We start from the raw sequence: 21,711 nt of genomic DNA on the forward strand, positions 1-21,711 counted from the left end.
GCTCCCTAAAGGTTTTCCTGCATAAAAGAATATCGCGTTTGTCAACAGTGTTTAGTGGTTGGAAATGTAAGCGGTTGTTTTATTCTTTCTAAATCACCCGAGTCTTTTGGCAAACACTTCGCGTGACTTTAGGTCATTATTATGACAAACGGGGTCTCAAAATGTGCTGACTGTCTAATTTTGTCTAACATGTGCTTTAATACAACCATTCAGAATTAGTCTTTATCCATGGATAAGTTATAAAATTTAAAAAAAAATGTTTCTAAATTACACAATATTATAACTTTATTTTTATTTATTTATTTATTTATTTAGTTAGTTAGTTAGTTAACCATTCGTTTTCATCAGTTTTTAAGCTGTTACAGAATCAAAGCATATTTTTTCATTATAATAAAAAAAAAAAATATTTTTGTAATATTTACAACAAAACAAAATATTTTAATATTACTATCACAACCACCATCACAACAAAATTAATAATAATAATAATAATTATTATTATTATTATTATTATTGGGTTTATAAAAATTAATAATACGAATTAAATTCATTTTATTAATTTATTTAAATATCTATATATTAAAACTTGTTCTCAATTTTATATTTAAAGTTAACTTTTAATTTATTAGCTTCTGTGTAATACTCTTTACTTTTGCAATAAATATACATACGTGGAAGTCCAGAAACGGTTCGAATAGAAATCGTTCTGGTCAAAATGACATAACCAGCTATTATACGGCAGTTACTGTGGTTATTTTAATACTCGTCTCCACGCTGGCGAAATTGCCCTAGGTGAAATACGTAGCTTTGCTAGCCAGGTAAAACCTCAATGCAGATTACAGTCGCTAACGGGCCTACCTTGCCGTACCGTGGTTCACAATCTGGGTTATAATTCGTCAGCACGATTGCCTTAATGGCTGTTATAAAATCTTACTGGTCATGGCCTGATCTGTTGTTTGCTATCAGGATGAGAAAAGAGAAAAAAAAAGTATGAACAACTTACAAGTTTGTAAGAGAATGATTCCTGTATTTGCTGAACAGACGAAAAAAATAAATAAAAACAACACCACCTCCACAAACTGTAGCGGCCATATAGGTAGCGACACGCTCGACCAATCACAGCGCAGCATTACAACTTTTAATATGCATGACTTAGGGGGTGCAGATCATATCAACGCGTAATGGGGTTCTATTCTATCTAGGTGTAAATCGTGGATAGTTTGTGTACGGTGAGTTTCGTGGTTTCATTCAACAACAACAAACAAGGGAAATATCATATATATACACACTCTTATACACAACCACCGTCTCTTAACACGAGTTCGTCAGCGTTCGTAGACACAAGTCACCAGTCAAGCCAAGGTAAGTTTTGTTTCTTCTTTCCGCCTTGTGCCCGGTGTAACACTCGCTTACCTGTACAGGTAAAAAAACCCAAAACAAGCGGCTAGGTGCGACTAAAGACATACCCGGAGTGATGGACAGCCGTGTAGGGGCCTGAAGGACACGAGTTTTATCCTCTCCTCCCGCCCGTGTTGGTCCGAACAGCCAGTCAAATGGGGGACTCGGTCCCACCTGACAGCGGATGATTCTATTACTAAAGTAAAAGCAGACGACACCTGATTTGCCCGGTCCCGCTTGGTTAGTCATATACATCGCGTCCCGGTTAAACAGTTAGCAGACGGAGCAGCGGACACGCAAGAGTTGGCAGAGCTGCTGTTCAGAAGCTGTAGGAAGGGGAAAACATAGGCGCTGAGTGTGTGTGTGTATGAGAGAGAGAACTTCCAACAGGTGTTCACTCAAGCCTGGCCGGTGTCTCACTTCAGTGAGTTTTTCTTTTTTTTCTTTTTTTTGTGTGTGTGTTGATAATTCTCGTTCCAGGTATGTTGATGTCTGATGTCTCTTTTCTGTCAGTTACTTCTCCGCCGTGCTGGCTCACTGTATGCTTCCGCAACCAAGCAGCACATTGAATCGACACCCTATATCAACCCCCAGTTTATCTATCACCCAGAGTCAACTAATTGTGTCGCTGACCTTTTAAAAAGAAAATAATATATTTTTTCTTTATTCTTCTTTTTCATTTCGTTGAGGAGTACGCGAATGATGGATACCAGATTTACACATCTTACGGATTAAACCAAAAAGAAAAGAAAAGACATATCTATATATATACACCTGTATATATTCGGTTTTCCCCTTTACCAGGATCTTTTTACCTGTCCCGGAGTACACCTGCTTGGGATATTGATTCTTGTTCAAATAGATTTCGATAGTTTGTGGTGTTTGTTATGTAGTGTTTGACCGATCGTACCCACTTGTTGAAAATTGTCTACCTGTATGATAAAAGGCTTCTCTCACTCGAGTACAGCGCCCGTGATGTTTTTATTATAAAATCCCGGACCGCCAAACACCTGTCGGCCTGCACTCGGGACGAATAAAAGCCAATAACATGTCGCTGGTAAGTCCCAATTTACAGTCTTGGTTAAATGCAGAGGATTTGTAATTAAGAAATGCATGATATTTTCTTTTTTATCAGCGGTGTGTTGTGCCAGCTACATTTATTATCAATTACCGTTGTTGTTATTTATAGTTTTTATTATTTATGTATGCATGTAGTATTTATTGCTTTGCTTTCCTAGTTTTCTCCTTGTTTTATTTTTTCTTTCTCTCCAATATTTCTCTCTCTTCCTTCTAAATCCCTATTACAAACCTGGGTTTGGACTTTCCTTTGGCACTCTCACTTATAAAGAACATTATAAATACTTATAATAAATAGAATTAGGGTTAGGGTTAGTGACAGTGTCAAAGGAAAGTCCTTCCCAAACGTGAATTTATATGGACTTTATAACTACAAAAATACTTTTTAATTTTTTTTAAACCAATATGGTTTTTATTTTCTCTCTCTCTCACTTTTATTTTTTGGGGGTCTATTTTACATAATTTGTCTATAATGATTTAAATTCATAACCACGATATGTATGGACAATTTTAGTGTGGTCTTAATATTAATATATTTTAAAAATTATTATGATTTCATAAATGTATGTTCTTATGTATGTGTGTGTGTGTGTGTATATATATATATATATATATATATATATATATATATATTATATATATATATATATATATATATATATATACCTTTTGTAAATACTGAAATTGTTTAAAATTAAAACAGTTCTACGGTGCAATGCAATACAATCTAAATTTTCAGTCAGTAAATGTGTGGGCCCTCACAGACAACACATACACTTTCTTTCTACTTGCAAATGGGAATAGTCGTCGCTAGTATACTGAATACGTATTTGACGTACTAGACATGATTGTAGGTGTATTTGTAGGTGTACGTTGTAGGCTGCATGCTGTATGCTGTATGTCCTGATATTATATATGTGTCACTGTATTTGTATTTGTTTTAAATGGTTTAAAGTTGTATGTACCACAGTATGTACCACAACTTCAGCTCCCTCCCCCCCCCCCCGAAAAAAAAAAATATATATATATATAATACGGACAAGTGTGAACTGAAACGTGTATGACCTTAAGTTTACTATTTACAACAAATAAATAAATAAATAATAGGTATAATTACTCATTTCTTTCATTTTGGTGAAAAACAAACACGTACACACACACACACACAGATAGAGAGAGAGAGAGAGAGAGAGAGGGGGGGGGGGAAGGACACACACACACACACACACACACACACACACACACACACCATAACTTGCTTTTTTCAAAAGATGAATGATATTTGTAGTAGTAAAATATAGACTACAGTAAGACTATTACGTCACCATGACAAACGTATGAATAATCACCTGTTATAAACCCCAGCCATGTATATTTCAAAACGCGTAGAACACGTGGTGGATGTAGGCCTATATGTGTAAATCGTTCTCTATATAGTTCATTGTTACGTGTAACAGCAGACGTTCATAGAAATCAATGAACACCCAATGCTAACTGATTTGTAGGAAAGGTGAAGAAATAGAACCTAGCTAAATAAAGTAAACTGCTAGTATGTAACCCCAGGCACAATACATTTCTCGATCTGTTTTTTCTCTTTCTTTTTTTTTTTCTTTCGAGTATGCATAATGGAGTAGTTTTCCGTATGACATAAATACCAGTTAGTATATGTTGATACTTTCATTTTGCAGTAGTATATTTAGCACACACTTCTGTATTTAGTTATATCAGGACGGACTTGGTCTTTGCCACTTTGTTTCTCTGTTTCTAAGTCTCACTCATTTCGTCCCTCTTTCTCTCCTCTTTCTCTCTTCTCCCCTTTCTCTCTTCTCCCCCCCGCCTCTCTCTCTCTCTCTCTCTCTCTCTCTCTCTCTCTCTCCTCTCTTCTCTCTCTCATCTCTCTCTCTCTCTCCTCTCCTCTCTCCTCCTCGCTCTCTCCTCTCTCTCTCTCTCTCTCTCTCCTCCTCTCTCACCACTCTCTCCTCGCTCTCTCTCTCTCTCTCTCTCTCTCTCTGTGAGTATAACAGCTTCGTCCACGTACAGCATAATGTCACACAATCCCAGTCCAATCCACATGGCACCAAATCGCATAAATGTACAAGTACATGTACTGTATATATTGCATATTTCTTTAAAACAAATAATTGTTTTGCTGTTATGTAAACAATCCTTTACGTATTATGCAGATTTCATTATTACGTTTTCAACATCATCATCATCATCATCATCATCATCATCATCACTATCGTAACCATCATCAATATCGTGACCATCATCAATATCTTGTCCATGATCAATATCGTAACCATCATCAATATCGTAGCCACCATCAATATCGTAACCATCATTAATATCTTAGCCATTAACAATATCGTAACCGTCATCAATATCAGTAAAACACAATCAGTGTATTTGTAATCCATAATAAGACTCAGAATTACAAACAAATAATGAGACCTCTTGAAGTAAGGAAAAAAATACGCCTAAATTCGATATTTAAAAAAAATCCCAACAAACATCAAAGATAATATCAATGGACATATTCTAAATTATACACACATCAATACACTATTGACATAAACATTACTGATGCATGTAGTATCTAAAGATGCACGAATGTACTGCATCATTTTTAATGGCCAAAGGATAACATCAGAAACAGACTCCCCAGCCATTAGATATTGACCCATTGGTGACCCAACACAACTTGACCCCGTCTCCATAATGAAACACAAACTAGTTTCACAGTGATCTATTACCGTCTTGTCATTTGTCGGTGACTTTATACAGTCTGATTGCCACCTTTCGCTTGGAATTCAGCAGTACCTGTGAATAAATATGTGTAATCCGGAAATATATATATATATATATATATATATATATATAGATAGATAGATAGATAGATAATATATATTACATATATATATAATATATATATATATTATATATATGTATGTGTATGGTATGTGTATGGTATGTGTATGTGTATGTGTATGGTTCTGTGTATGTGTATGTGTATTGTGTATGTGTATGTGTGTGTGTGTGTGATATATATTATATATATATTATATATATAATATATATATATATAATATATATATATATATATATATAACTATATATATATATTAATATTGCAATCTGAATGAAAAAAAATATTAATAATTACAATAAGTATAACATATTTTTACAGTGTGTACATACACAGTGGACAGTCATAATAGCTAAACCTTTTTAATATTAATAAAGTCGTGTGCATGGGATGTTTGTGCTTATTGCTATTATTACCTTTTTTAGAATTAAAACATACAATAATGTATAAATCAATTGATTTTTTTTTTCCGATTATATGATTTTTTAAATTATATATTATTCAGTTTAAAATGTTAATTTTCCATGATCATTTCATAATTTTGTTTAGATAGTATAAATTAATAAGAAATGTGGTAATTTAATAACTATTAATACGCTTCATATGTGTACGTTAATATAAAATTGATTTTTATAGGTTATATTTCAAAATAAAAAATTCAATTTTATTTCAGCATTTGCATTTGATTTTGATTTTACTGTTAGTAAAATGTATTTTCTTTTGCTACTACTTTATTTTCGTCGGTCATTTCAAATCAGATGATGGAGACACTGAATCAAAAAACATTATCCTTGGATAATATACTTCCAAATTAACCCTTGTTAAGCTGACCTCCAAATTACCATGGCTAAATTGACCTTAAACAATGACACGTCCCAATTGCCAAGGTACCCACACCTGGGGGTTTGTCTGAGCGCTTTTACGTCTTGTGGAGGTTGAAACACGTAAATTATGACACATACTTTGTCGTACATCTGTTGTTCAAAGGATAATTATGTTTTACTGTGGATATAGCCGCAAGGCAATTGGCTCATTGATATGCAAATGTATGCACATAATGAAGCAATTAAAACACGAACGTACAGTGGCACCAACAGCTTGTGAGAAACAAGGACTTAATTAATTAGACTACCTGAAGTCCTTTTGTTCACCGTAAGCTGTACAATCAAGTATACTTAATATATATTTTACCAGGGCGTGTATAATAATAGATCCAGTAATACAATCAAAGACAATGATGTAATTACTATGCGTCTGGGGGGATAAAAAGAAAAGAATGCTCTTCAATACAATAGTAGTACATGTATGTATATATATATATATATATATATATATATATTATTGTTAAATCTTCTTATTTAACAAAGGTGTTTTATTAAAATTACATAGCTGTTTGAATGTTTACAAATTATGTAGTAATTAAAATTTGAAAACGGGTCTCGGTGTGTTAGTAGTTAAGCCAATGAACTTTAGGCTAAAATGTACTGTGTTCGCATCCCGGCACCGGCTCCCATCTAGGGACGAGTTTTAAATGTTCGTTAGGGAGACGACATCGATTTATCACTCACTAACTACAAACAGCTTAAAGTAAACCTCACATACCCCTTATAGCAGAGTTGTGTGCCAAGAACAACGTACTTGAACCTTAATTGAATATAAGCACGGAAATAAATATTAGAAATGAATAATTGAATACATGTTTAACAACACCCCAGCACAAATGTATATACATGTGTGTGTGTGTGTGTGTGTATATATATATATATCTGTTATTGGGTGTCAAACAAGATAAGTATGTGCATGGATCGATAAAAAAAATTTTTATGACAGATATTACAACTCTTGGTGATGTTTTGAGATTTAATAACAGATTTAATAACATGCTTCAGGTCTTGTATATAAACAATAAGATTGCAGCCCGGTACAGGTTCCCACCCAGAGCGAGTTTTAACGACTTAGTGGGTAGGTGTAAGACCACTACTCCCTATTTGCTCTCACTAACCACTAACAATTAACAACGAACCCACTGTCTTGGACAGACGGCCCAGATAGCTGGACAGCGTGCTTGAACCTTAAATGGATATAAGCACGAAAATATGATGAAATGAAATTAAACAAATTAAATGTCAAGTATTAGGATTCATGAAAGATAAAGTTTGTTTTGTTTAGGACATTATTAGAGCATATTGATTTATTACCGTAATCGCCGGCAATTGGAAGTCAAACGTTTGGTAATGTTACATAAGGATAGTCATAGAGAGGAAATTCGCCACATTTTCCCATTAATAGCAAGGGATATACAAACCAGTCTGGTGCACTGTTTAGAAGGAGAAATAGCACAATGGGCCCATTGCCCCTCGGTTACTATATCAAAGGCCGTGGTATATATTCTGCCTGTCTGTGGGGTAAATGCATATAAATGACCCTTGCTGCTAATGGAAAAATTTAACGGGTATTCTCAAAGACTATATGTCACAAATACAAAATGTTTGATCTCTAAATAGCCGATGATTAATAGATAAATGTGCTCTAGTTGTGTCGTTAAACAAAACAAACATCAACTTTGTGGGGTGGGGAGGCACTGTAACTATTATTGAGCTAGTTTGGGTTGGTGAGATTCATCACGACAAGCCTATATGACGGTATCGGGTTTCCTCTCTCTCACACGATCCCACGTAACAATCGTGGGCGTATCTTAGTTGTTTTTCTTGGACGGGATTTTTAATAACCTTTCCCATCATTTACAATGATGGTGACGATCATCATCATTTATGATAATTTACAATTATCAACATGATTTACAATCATCGTCGTAATCATCATCATAATCTTAATAGTTTTTATACTCATATTCACTCATACCTATCATCATTATCATCATCTTTTTCATCAACAATATAAGTTGTAGAAGCATCACGAGTGGTATATGGCTTTTTATGTACCCTCTGTGTGTTCTTTTACCCCGAGCCGAAGGCGAGGGGGTTAAAGAGCACACAGAGGGTACATAAAAAGCCATATACCCCGAGAGATGCTTCTACAACGAATTTATCTTGCCGACATGTTAAACCATATAGCCAAATAATCAAAATAACGCCAGACAATAATTGTTAACAATTTATTAACGGAGCCGTACCACGCGGACGCGAACGAAACCACTTGCCAGTGACGAAAAATAGTTCCATCGATAAACTAGTTTTTAACTTCAAATGTTTGTAATACGAAATTGTATGAAACAGATAATAATTGAAAAAAACCTGTATTTATTTATAATCTAATTATTGCTTTAGCATTAACTGGGGTGGCTGGAAACTGTTGGAAATGACAGACGGGGTATAAGAGAATGTGGTTCCGCCCACAGGGGTATAAGGGATTTGTCCAACGGCAAACAACCAATGAGATTAAAGAATTTTACATGAAGGCGAGATAACATCATTTATTATCATCGTCGTCGTAATTATCATCATACTCTTAATCAAACTCGTATTCAAACTCGTACTCGTAATCATCATCATCATCATCGGCGTCATCATCATCATCATCATCCTAACAATCATATGTTATTATCAGCAATCGATGTCAGTGTAGGATATATGGATGTCATAATATAGTGGTACATAAAGTACTCGATAAAGATGCGTGGTGAATGTTCATATTACAATTACTTAACCGATCCCATAACTCTTGTATGTAAATACATGTAAATACCGGTTAGGTAATGTAAAAAAATAAAAAAATAAAAGAAACCCAAACACTTACCACCCAACCCTCTTCGCTTTCACTATAATGATAATATTACAATCATCACATTCAATACTTGATATGGATATTCAAGACATTTTGAGATTCATATTGGTCCATTTAACTCATACCGGCCTCGGTGATGTCGTGGTTAAGCCATCGGACATAAGGCTGGTAGGTACAGGGCTCGTAGCTCGGTACCGGCTCCCAACCAGAGCATGTTTTTACGACTCAGTGGGTAGGTGTAAGACCACTACACACTCTTCTTTGTCACTAACCATTTATAACTAACCCACTGTCCTGGACAGCCAGCCCAGATAGCTGAGGTTTGTGTCCAGGACAGGGTGCTTGAACCTTAAATGGATATAAGCACGAAATTTTGTTTTGACCCCCCCCCCCCCCCCCCCCCCCCCCCCCCCACACACAAACGTATCTCTTATTAGGCCTACCCAGAATGTGTTTATGTGGTCTTATCTGCTAGTAGTGCTATAGGGGACATATCATTTTTATGACTAGCGCTACAGATGACCACTCAAAAGAGATCGTCTTTTTAGTTTCGTTTTGCTGAACGCAATTTTCCCCATGACGTTATTTCTCGTTCTAGCCAGTGCACCACGACTGGTATATCAAAGGCCGTGGTATGTACTACCCTGTCTGTGGGATGATGCATATAAAAGATCCCTTGCTACTAATCGAAAAGAGTAGCCCATGAACTGGCGACAGCGAGTTTCGTCTCTCATTATCTGTGTGGTCCTTAACCATATGTTTGACGCCATATAACCGTAAATAAAATGTTTTGAGTGCGTCGTTAAATAAAACATTTCTTTCTTTCTTTTATTTCCGCCATGTGCGCCAGTGGAATCTGTCTTTTGGTGGATCGTGGGGTCGATTCCCCTAAACGAACACGTCAGTTGTCGGTGTTTCTTCCATTTTTAAGCACGGCTTCAAGACTGTTGTATTAAATCTGAATTTTCAAATTTCTATCTCTGTTCAAGACAGAGTCAAAAAGACTTTTTAACAATATCGTCATTGATAGTAAGGTGTTCCACAATTAAGAAGACTGCCACTTCCCAGGATGATACATCCTTCCTATTTCGCCTATAGGAGGACTGCCACTACCAAAACTAGTTAGACAAATATAAACTTGCACACAACGACAATGTGGGCGGGGAGGGGGCTGGTAAAGCTCTCGCCTGAAACGCCGTCGGTCTAAGATCGATCCTCGTTAGTGGTCCCACTGGGTATTTTTCGTTCCAGCCAGGGAAATATATAGGTATTACTTGTCACATGCCGATGGTGTTAAGTTTTTGCATTAAGCTCCAATTCTCATAAATCATAAGTCCTGGATCGCTGAAACTTGGTTTATAGTTGCATCTATCAATGTTCATCTCAACGCATGTTGCATCATAAATTATTTCTTTGTTCACTAAATCAGTTTTATGGTGGACAAGATATTTAATTCCGAGGAATTCTTGCATTTCAACGTTCAGCTGTTGACATTCATAAATAAAAACACATACCAGCGATACCGGGTTTCAACTTGACAATAAGATAGAGATCTAAATCTTTTTAATGTCAGGTGACGCGGTGTCACGTGTTCGAATCTCACATATATTTATTTAACATGTCTGCATCTCTTAATCCTTAAACAGACAGCCTCGATAGCTGAGGGTGGTGTCCAAGACAGCACGCCTTAACGTTAAGTGGATTATAAACACGAAAAATAAATTGAAATGAATAAATTGTCACCGGAAAACCGTAATTTTCAGAATTCCAGGAATTTATGAATTTTTGTTGTTCTTTTGGTTTAATTTTTTAATTCTTATATTGATGTTGATTAATCGATTTATTCATATGTTTACCGTTATCTGACACCCAATAGCCGATGTTGTTGTTGTTATTGTGTGTGTGTGTGTGTGTTTGTGTTGTGTGTGTGTGTGTGTGTGTGTGTGTGTGTGTGTGTGTGTGTGTGTGTGTGTTGTTGTGTCATTAAACATTCATTCATCCATTCATTCATTCATGTGTGGATTTTTTGTGTTTGTTTTTGGACTTCTTGTTCATATCTAGCGGGGACAGTGGGCATACAGTTAAGAGTTCCCTTTTTAGTTTCTGTGTGCTGGACAAGGCCCTGAATCTTCCTTTGCTGTCCCTACCCACCTCTATAACACTGACGTAGTCAGGATTTTATATTGGAGGGAACCCACTATTGGGGGAGGCCAACCCACACTATGTATGTAGGTGGGTTAGGTAGGTAGATAGATAGGTAGGTAGGTAGGTGGGTGGGTGGGTTTAGGTAGGTAGGTAGGTAGGTAGGTAAGTAAGTATTATTTTATAAAATTTAATACAGTAAAAAAAAAAAAAAAAAAAAAAAGGTTTCATTGGTGGGCATGGACCTGGTGTCCCCCACCCCTCGCTTAGCCAATGGCCTAGAAGCTAGGTGTGGCCTCGTCCTTAGGGTTATTCTGCGCCATTTTAAACAGCATGTTAAGAAAAAAACCTTTAAAAATTACAGTAGGCTCCCCCGTCATTCCTACCCATCCACCTGGTCCTGACTGCCCTGGAAACGTATCCGGTTGAATATGATAGGTGTATCATAACAGTCTTGCATTAAGCTAGCATGTTAATAAAATTTGATCTGTGCTTTGAAAAACGAGCATTCAGTGTGATGGCAATGAAGTTTTATTATTTTGTTCTTGTCCAAATGTTTGACACTTAGCAGCTTATGATTAACTATATAATGGGGAGGGGGGTCAGTCTTCTCGCCACGATGCCTCTTCTTCTACACAACTTACTAACAGCTGTACTACTATAGAGAAAACACGTTTATAAATATACTGCGGTGACAGACATTGAAATATGTATGTCAATGGTTTTTAGTGGGTTTATTTTTCCAATTTTGTGTGTGTTATTTTATACATTATGCAAAGGGTATGTTATACTTCTTACTCTAAAAACAAGTTTGTATCATGTTATTTATTCTGGTAAAATATATTTTAAAATATAATTTTACGAGTTACATTTTTTTTTTTAAATCAGTGTTTTGCAATGTAATGCATATTACTATAATTAACCAAACACCCGTATATACTAATGTAGTCAGGTGAAATATTGACGAAAAAACCTAATTCCAATAATATTTAGTTTTTGTTTTTATGTTTAGACGTTTTTTGTTTATGCCAGATATTAGACTTTATATATGTTGCTAATAATAATAGTTAAGGAATATATAATTAATTAAGGAGAAATATAATGCATTGTTGTTGGTTGTTTTTTTTTTTTTTTTTTTTTTTTTTTTTTTTTTTTTTTTTTTTTTCAGTTTAATTCCGTTTTGTTAACTGTTTTCCGTATTTTCAGCTTGACTGGAACCACAGATACGTAATGGCTGACTTCTCTCCCAAGATGCAAGTTTCAAACGCAGACGACATTCGCTTGGAGCAGAGTATCATTGCCGTCAAAGTGGAACAAGCGCAAAACATAATCAACAATAACCTCAACAATAATAACAACACGAACAGCGATGGGAAAGGTAAGATTTAAAAACACAAACACTCATAACCACAGACGCATGTGCAGAGATTTTAGTAGTGAGCAAAGGTTATGAGGATGGGGGGATCGGAGGTGTCGAAACATGCTTCTCTGGAAAATGTATTGAAAACAAAAATGAATATTTACTTGAGCAGAGAGGGGTTTCGACTCCTGAAATCCACTTCTGCACACGCGCTTAAACCAGTATCATAATTCGTTTTGGTGTTTTATTTTAGCAGTGCCGAAATTTATTGGTTATCAATATTATTATCGTGTTTAGTTTTTTCTTGTTTTTGTTGTGTTTATACGAGAGGGGTGGTAGACAACGATTGCAAGGTTCTGAGCGGTGGGTTTCCATATATTGGTTTACAAAATACAAATAAACCAAATTACGTATTTGTAATGTGTTAGTGAGGGACATCAAGTGACCAACTAGCGGGGTGTATACATCCATATTATCCTTGGAGCAATTGCTTGAGTCAATTTGCGTTTCCTGGCTGGTTTTTATTAGTTCATAAACCTAACAAGGTCCAATAATTTATTCATTCTGTGGCTTGTTGGTATAGGGAATGGCGACCTCCAATCCTGCGTTCACCCACGTCAGTTATAAAGTCCATATATAAGTTAATGATTTAGTTAAGCCTTTGTATATATACATTTTATTATTTATCAATTAGCCAATACTAAACAAAACTTAAAGCCATAGCTCGAAATCCCCTTCCCCTCTCTGTCATGGACATAACTCTCTGGCGAAGTCAGAGGTTATGTCCATGACGGGCGTGCTTGAACAGTTCTCTGATGGAAGCATTCCAAAAATTACCCATACCCACGCAGTTAAGCCTTGTCTTGCAATTGTACAGTACGTCTAATTTGAAGATTATCATACCATATAATCAGATGGGTCCGCTATAATAAGTTAGAATACTTATATCTATATATTGAATCGCAAACTACTTTCTCTACGAATGTATTAAAGTACTATATATAAAATTCGCTTGATTGTTCCTAATGTTTTATTAAAAAAGTATACATGTATCAGGACCTTTAGCGGGGGGGGGGGGGGGGGGAGGGGTTAGACTGTGGCTATCGAAGTTTATAGGGAGGTCGTGTTATACTCCCCCGAAAAATGTATTGAAAAAAAAGAGGAAAATTTCCCACAGCTCTGACGGGTTTCGAGCCCCGAAACCCTCCCCCAGCACACGCGCCTTTATATCTACTCATACACTATCCGTCATTGTGATGAGGTCTAACTCTTAGAGAGGCCATTTTATTGTGTTGTTTCTTCACCATTTGTAATTTCCACTCTTGTTTAGACCAGCATATTTTACACAAGTTTATTTTGTTTTGTAACCGGCCTCGGTGGTGTCGTGGTTAAGGCATAAGGCTGGTAGGTACAGGGTTCGTCGCCCGGTACCGGCTCTCACCCAGAGCGAGTTTTAACGACTCAGTGTGTAGGTATAAGACCACTACACCCTCTTCTCTCTCACTAACCACTAACTATCCTGGACAGACAGCCCATATAGATGAGGTATATGCCCAGGACAGAGTAAGCACGGAAATAAGTTGAAACGAAAGCCTGTCCTGGACGGAGGAGCCGGTTGAGGCCGGTACTTGTGCCCATGAGAGGCGTGCGCTACAACAGCTTGCTTTGAATGTGCACGTAAAACAATATTCCATTCCATGAAATGAAATGGATTTTGTTTTGTTGTTATTTTCTTGTATAAAGCACCCAACCCAAACAACTCTGACATACACGTAAAATCGACAAACAACACGGTTAATTACTACTGTTGATTTCAATCTGACCTGCTTTACGTAAACTCTTACACTAGACTGTCTCCCTGTCATTTGTGTCACCTGTCTAACTGTACACGGTTGGTGCGAGCGACATTCCGCAATGTGAACAGTCTAGATTTTTAAAACCTGGCGATAATATCCCAAGGCTACGAATACCTGAATGCCATTTATTCTTCGTACCAGTGTAAATGTAAAACAGCTTCCGGTATGACGACTCGAAGAGGATTTTATAATGATTGCTTCTAGCTAGAAAATGAACGAAAATGATAGGCAGGTTTGACAAAACTATTATAATTATATTAAAAATAAACTGATTTTTTTTTTTTTAAAGAAAAAAAGAAATACACTGATGATAGTGAATAATGAAATAGTCTGATAACTGGTGTCGTAAAAATGTTACGTATTCCGGATTTATAACGAGGCTTGTTAATTTCAGTAGGGTCTTGTTGATGTCGCAGAAGGATTTGTTCATTTCAGTTGTGACTTGCTGATTTCAGTCCGTAACTGTTTCAGTCTATTAACTGATTATCTAGTACAAATGATATTACTACTAGTTGTACCACTACCACCACCACCACCACCACCACCACTACTACTACTACTACTACTACTACCACTACTACTACTACACTACTACTACTACTACTACTACCACTACCACTACCACTACCACTACTACTACTTCTACTACTACTACTACTACTACTACTACTACTACTACCACTACTACTACCACTACTACTACTACTACTACTACTACTACTACTACTACTACTACTACTACTACTACTACTACTACTACTACTACTACTACTACTACTACTACTACTACTACGACTGTTAAACAATAATGATGATAAAGATGATGCTTATGATGACGACGACGACGACAACATGTATGCTCATTTGACTAAACTGTTTATTCACGTTTCCGGAAGACTTTCGAATAACCTCGCTGACTATGTTCTTTCGTTATTGCACCTGTTGCCTATTTTCAGGTAAATAAGTTTACCTTAATTCAGCCAAATATATTTTATTACCTCTATAAGATATATTAGTAATTTTGCAATATCATAATACACGTGCTATGCTATTACTAGTATTTTATAACATGACAATATCCCCGTCTATTTATTCGGTATAATTCACTAGACGACATTGGATTTTCCCAGGTAATCTCGTGGTTATGACATTATCTCAGTTGCTTACACATCTGTAGGCTACATATTTGGAAAAATATCAACCATTGGGACGCGACCTTCACCTTGATAAACTAAAGACTAAATGACAGGTGTTGATGGCAATAAAAACCTGCAACGGATACCCCCGCTGTTCAAGCCAGCGAACAATCTATCCAATTATTTAACACGGGATTGCTTATGGCGTCGTTTAGGTAACTTCACCCGAGATCTACCTGAGGCTACCTGTCTTTAATGGTGTACGTTTCAAAGTTTTTGGCTCACAGTCACATGCATGGTATTATGGTTTACGTGGCTCGAAATTAGCTATGTCCGAACGTCGGACACGTAAAAGTTATTTTTTAAAATGTAATTTTGTTGTTGTTGATGATGTTTCTTCAGTTAAAAACCTCAGCTTAAACTTGTAAATTATTTTTCCATATAATATCTCACAATTGCTGTAATTGCACGGACCGACCGACTGGAGCCGGAAAACAAACCAGGGCACAGTAATATGATTAGTTGATCAGTGTGCTCTAGTGGTGTCGTTAAATAAAACGAATTTTAGAACCTGTACGTTTGTCAGAACCTACAGGTAATTTCGCAACTCGGTCAGTTCAGTCACAATTAGAATTCGACATAAATATATAGGTGGGTGTTTTTTTTTAGAATTCGACATAAATATATAGGTGGGGTATTTTTTAAGGCAAGCGCATACATTTTAAAACCTGGATTTTTTGCTTCCTTCATACAATCGAACAAGTTTGTAAATACACAGACGAAACGTCGAATTTTAAACATGCTAACATCGATTTGATAAATTGGGTGGTTTTTATATGAATACTTTTGTTAATAGTAGTATAAAATATCGCATGAAATATTATGGACAAATGCAGAGGGTACCAGGACAGTAGCCCAGTCTGCAGTTCCTCCCGCACCAGTTGATGTAATAGGTGTCGCCGGCGTACGGTGCAACAGCCACGTAGTTGTCGTAGGGGTCGGGGTCATCTCCGTCGCAGGTGCTGTAGCCCCTTGGACAGTAATTGTAAGGTGGCGCACATGAAATATATAGAATGTAAGTTAAAATATGACATGAAATATCACATCAAATTAAGATCAGTATCAAACCGTCTGTTGGTCCATAGCAACATGTTCTACCATTCAGAATTAAGTCATTTAATTATAATTTTGTTTTTATTTATGTTTTCTAAATTGTCTTCATCAACCATTCCCTGTTCAGGACTTGGGCCCTCGCTAAGTCAGACTCTGGCCCGGGATAGGCATGCTTTAACTTTGATTAGTTATACATTTGTTATTCAAAAGTACGCCAAGCCTCTACTATTTACTTCCATCATTAACACCTGTTAACTCGTGTTACAACCATTTCGTTTCGTATTTATAATCACTAGCCACAAAACCAACCGATAAAGTGCTTCTTAATTTTCTGTTTCATTTATTGAACATACACACAATAAAATGTGTGTCAACACGGCTTGAATGACTGCGATTAGCAACCATTTGTGTCCACACGACAACACTAGGAGTTCCAGCGATGACCAATAATTGATAAAATTAATAACTACTATCCCATAATGTGAAGCAAAAACACAAATACGTACGCACAGACACAAGACTCATCATATACGATTCTTTATGCTCATTGTATCAAGCGCCGGACGCTCTAAAAACCGGCCCGTATTTAATTTGAAAGTACGGCGCCACCGAGAACAATGACCGCACCGAAGTGCAATTGTTGAGTAGTTTTGCTAAGATAAAAGCACAATTTGTTTAATGTAATAACATTGACACACATGTTGCTTCGTCGCAGTGCGAGAACAAAACACAACCTTTTAATACAGATCGAACTGCGCATCGCCACTATCGATTTTACTTCAATGATTTGTAAAGAATTTCCTTTCTGTTTGTTCCAGTGCCGCGGTGTCTCCCGAGCTTTAAACGTATTGTTTGCGGTAAAAACGACAAGCGCTCGACTTCGCGACGGTATATTGTGTACGTAGAATATTAAACGATCTCTTATTTAATAAAACATCTATGAAACCGGTAAACAAATTGGAACCATTTCAACAAGTCCCATAAACGTGGTCATTTTATTTTTTGAATGTCTGTAGTGTTTTTGATTGTGGCTTCAAATATCGTTGAGTTCTCATTACATACGAATAAGTTTAATTATTTAAAACATATTTTACTGTGGAATTGAAAAATTATTTGAACCCATAAATGTGGTAAATTTATTTTTGAATATATATTTTTGAATAACATTAGTGGGATATGCTTTTTTTTTTTTTTTGGATTATTATTTTTAAGTATTCAGCATAAAACTAAGTTTAATCATTTTAAAACTGTTTAAAAATGCCCCCACCCCATGAGTTTGATTTGAACATGATATTTTACTTACTTTGTATCAGAAGTTTGTTTACGTTGCTTTAATATTGAAAGGTAATAAAAATAAGTAAAATATTTTAAACCGATTGGAAATTTAATCCAAGAGTTCCGTATGAACAGGACTTTTTTGATACTAAAGTTGATTCCTGGCTATTTTTGTTTATTTATTATTTATTGTTTTTGTTTGGGTGGATTGCTTTTGGGTTGGGTTTTTTGTTGTTGTTGGGGTTTTTTCGTTTGCTTCTTTGGTTTTGGGCTTATTATTATTAAAACTATTTTGGGGGAGGGGTAATAGTGAAGAGCTAATTATAAAATTAATTATAATAATCCTAAAACAGAATTGACATATGCATGTAATCCACAATTTCCCTTAAAAAAAACCCGTAATAGTTTTCTAAAATCGTTTCAGTTTGTTTTTCCCGGTTACTTTAATATCATATAAGCACTTATTTCAATCATACTAAAAATACTTATTACTTTAAACCAAGTATTCCATAAATCTGATATATTTGTGGACTTATTTCAGTGTTTTGTTTACATTACATTAATATCGAAAATTACTCAAGTAGAAAATTTATTTTGATCATTCTAAAACTGATTTGAAATTTAACCCACGTATTCTATCCACGTGATATTTAATTTTGAGATGTGGTGGTGTGTTGTTTACATTATTTAAATATCGCAAAGTGAACATGATCATCTCCAAAACTAAATTTTGCTACAAAGAAAATTAATCGGAAATTTGATCCATCGAATTTGGCAAATTATATCCCCTAATCTGGTTACTATGTACAGGGCTTCTAAATTATGGTAACCCCACTACCATGACTAGTGATAGTCAATGTTGGGCTAGTAAATAACTAGTATTGCCATGCCCGACGGCTACTGAAAAAAAATAGTCAAATGTTGCAGTTAAGTCTATTTTGGAAATAAAAAAAATAGTCAAATGTTTGCAGTTAAGTCTATTTTGTAAATATAAATAGCCTGCTCTCCCCCCCCCCCCCCCCCCCCCCCCCCCCCCCCCCCCCCCCCCCACACCCCATGTTAGTGTTTTTACGCTTTATCTATCTATCTATCTATTCCATTGCTAGTGGATTTTATAACAATTCCAGCAGCTTGATATAACGGCTTATCGTCCTTGGCGTGAACTGAAATAACAGGCAAATGAAGCGGTTGTAAAAAAAGAAAGAAATGTATTTTTTAATAATGCCCCAGCACATTGTTTAGTCAGCGGCCGGTTAATACATGGCACTTGGCGATACGTAGCTGCTGGAGATTGAATTAAAAAATCCGCTTCTCAGCAAGGTATCTTTTTTACATTTTTGTATAAACGCTTGTATTCGCCAAATGCTTATTATTAAAAGCCAGACTCTAGAGGTCATGTTTAAAAAGACTATTTAACTATTTAAAATAAACCATGAGTATTAATGTTCTTACAGCCACACACCATTCTTCCAGTACGTGTTACAGTTACAACATGTTTAACATCCTGTAGCCAATAATTAATTAATCAATATATGCCATAGCTAAATGGTTTCGTTAAACAGAAAACAAGATTAACTTTAGTAAATGATGTATGGTGAAGCAACATTTTAAGTTTTGTATTCAACATTCGTGCATATTTTTTTATTACACGAGGCAAGAAAAACGAAAGAAAAGAGATATTTTTACCAACCTTCAATCGTTTTGTTGTTTATTCTTGTTTTAAAATATTTTATTGACGGAAAATGCCGAACCTCTACCATAGATCCATAAAGTGAGTGTAAAGTAATAAATGTACTCAATCGTTTTTCACGTTCATAAATTAATATGAATGGATTTACCCTAACTCTCTGCCCTATTCATACTATAATAATATAACACGACTGTGTTTGCCAGACCAGAAATGTAAGAAATGGTCATGTTCGATTGTCGAGTTGAACAATTACAACAAAAGTGAAACATGTCAAATATTTATTAACACTGCGTATATTCCTATCAAACATTAACAGTGCACCCAAACTTAAGCGATATTTTAAATATACATGTATAACATGACTTAAAAAAACAACCAAAACAAACCCTTGATTCACATGTCAAGCATGTGACAACTAGTAATAATAGTAACAGCAGTAGTAGTAGTAGTAGTAGTAGTAGTAGTAGTAGTATTAGTATTAGTAGTCGTAGTAGTAGTATTAATAGTAGTAGTAGCAGCAGCAGTATTAGTAGTTTTAGTAGTAGTAGAAGTAGTAGTAGTATCAAATGTAGCAGTAGTATCAACAGTAGCAGTAGTAGCAGCAGCAGTAGTAGCAGCAGCAGCAGCAGCAGCAGCAGCAGCAGTAGCAGTAGTAGTAGTAGTAGTAGTAGTAGCAGTAGCAGAAGCAGTAGCAGTATTAGTGTGTATTATTAACAGTGTTATTATTATTTGTGTTTGACAAATGTTTGAGAACGTCACTAGCTCTCACAGAAGCTTTGGCTAGTGCGCTATGTAATTACAATAATTCAGTTGATATTTTTCACTAGCCCAAACCACAAATCGACCAGCCGGGACTAAAGGCTAGTGGATTTGTCGAACCCTGCTAGTGATATAATAGAATTAGCAGCAGCAGTAGTAGTAGTAGTAGTAGTAGCGGCAGCAATGCCAATAGCAGTAGCAATAGCAACAGTAGCAGTAGTAGCAGCAGTAGCAGCAGTAGCAGCAGTAGCAGTAGCAGTAGCAGTAGCAGTAGCACTAGCAGTAGCAGTAGCAGCAGCAGTAGCGGTAGCGGTAGCAGTAGCAGCAGCAGTAGCAGCAGCAATAGAAGCAGCTGTAGTTGTAGTACTGGCAGCAATATCAATAGCAGTACTTAGCAGTAGCAACTTATTAGTAGTACTGTTATGGCTGAAAGTGCATTCCAGACATAGTCTAATGTAGAGCACATAAAACTAGATACTGTCATGTAGCTACATTGTATTATTAGCCCGCTTCGGTTTTATCAGTGCGTCGTGTTCAAACTCAGCGTGTCTCCGGTCTGCTACTGGGATGCGTGCGACAGCTGGTTAGTGCGGGCAAACACAGAATAGGACAGCACACACACAAACCAACGTGCAAAACAGGACAATTACACGTTTGTCACAATATTAACTCTCCTCCGTTGAGGCGCAGTTAATAGAAAAATCGCCAGGAAATTAAGACGGGAATGGATGGGATGGAGATTATGTAATTTGTTTCTATGCAAAATTTTATATTGTATTGCGAGATTATTGGAGTTTTTTGAAAAGGAAAATAGAACATTATGTAGTTATGATTTTATAGATGTCGTAGGGCTCATCCAATTAATCAGACCGTTAAAGGTTTGGGTTTTTTCCTTTCGAAACACTGCCTGGATTGATTTATCAAAAACCGTGCGTTGCACTTTTCTGGTTATTAGATGTGTAAAACACAACTTGTTGGTATATAATGATTTTTTAATGATTTTGTTTTATGATAACCAGGTTTTTTTTTTATCTGCTGCTTTAGACTATGTCGCAATTCCCGTATATTCCAATAGTTACTAAGTTGTGCTAAAGAGTTGTTAAATGGTATTTTCGATTGAATTCTTCGCAGTCTCTCTCTCTCTCTCTCTCTCTCTCTCTCTCTCTCTCTCTCTCTCTCTCTCTCTCTCTCTCTCTCTCTCTCTCTCTCTCTCTCTCTCTCTCTCTCTCTCTCTCTCTGTGTGTGTGTGTGTATTTATGTGTGTTTGTGTGTGTGTGTGTGTGTGTGTCCCT

The 21,711-nt window shown here is 36.1% G+C and overlaps 1 protein-coding gene across 7 annotated transcripts in view; it reads left to right on the forward strand.

Annotated features, from left to right (window-relative positions):
* Positions 1-1,012: 1,012 nt before the first annotated feature.
* Positions 1,013-21,711, forward strand: part of LOC121378384 (paired box protein Pax-2a-like) — a 181,570-nt gene continuing 160,871 nt past the window's right edge. Inside the window, exons 1-2 of one of the 7 annotated variants that reach the window (XM_041506529.1) lie at positions 1,013-1,362; positions 12,437-12,608. In XM_041506529.1, the coding sequence (XP_041362463.1) occupies positions 12,461-12,608 (148 nt within the window). In that variant the 5' untranslated portion in view covers positions 1,013-1,362; positions 12,437-12,460. Of the gene's footprint in view, positions 1,363-1,393; positions 1,823-1,906; positions 2,456-12,436; positions 12,609-21,711 lie in introns of those variants that run through there. The other 6 variants (XM_041506535.1, XM_041506534.1, XM_041506531.1 and 3 more) reach the window with 6 other exon arrangements.

Source organism: Gigantopelta aegis, chromosome 8, assembly GCF_016097555.1.
Source record: "Gigantopelta aegis isolate Gae_Host chromosome 8, Gae_host_genome, whole genome shotgun sequence".
Classification (NCBI taxonomy): domain Eukaryota; kingdom Metazoa; phylum Mollusca; class Gastropoda; order Neomphalida; family Peltospiridae; genus Gigantopelta; species Gigantopelta aegis.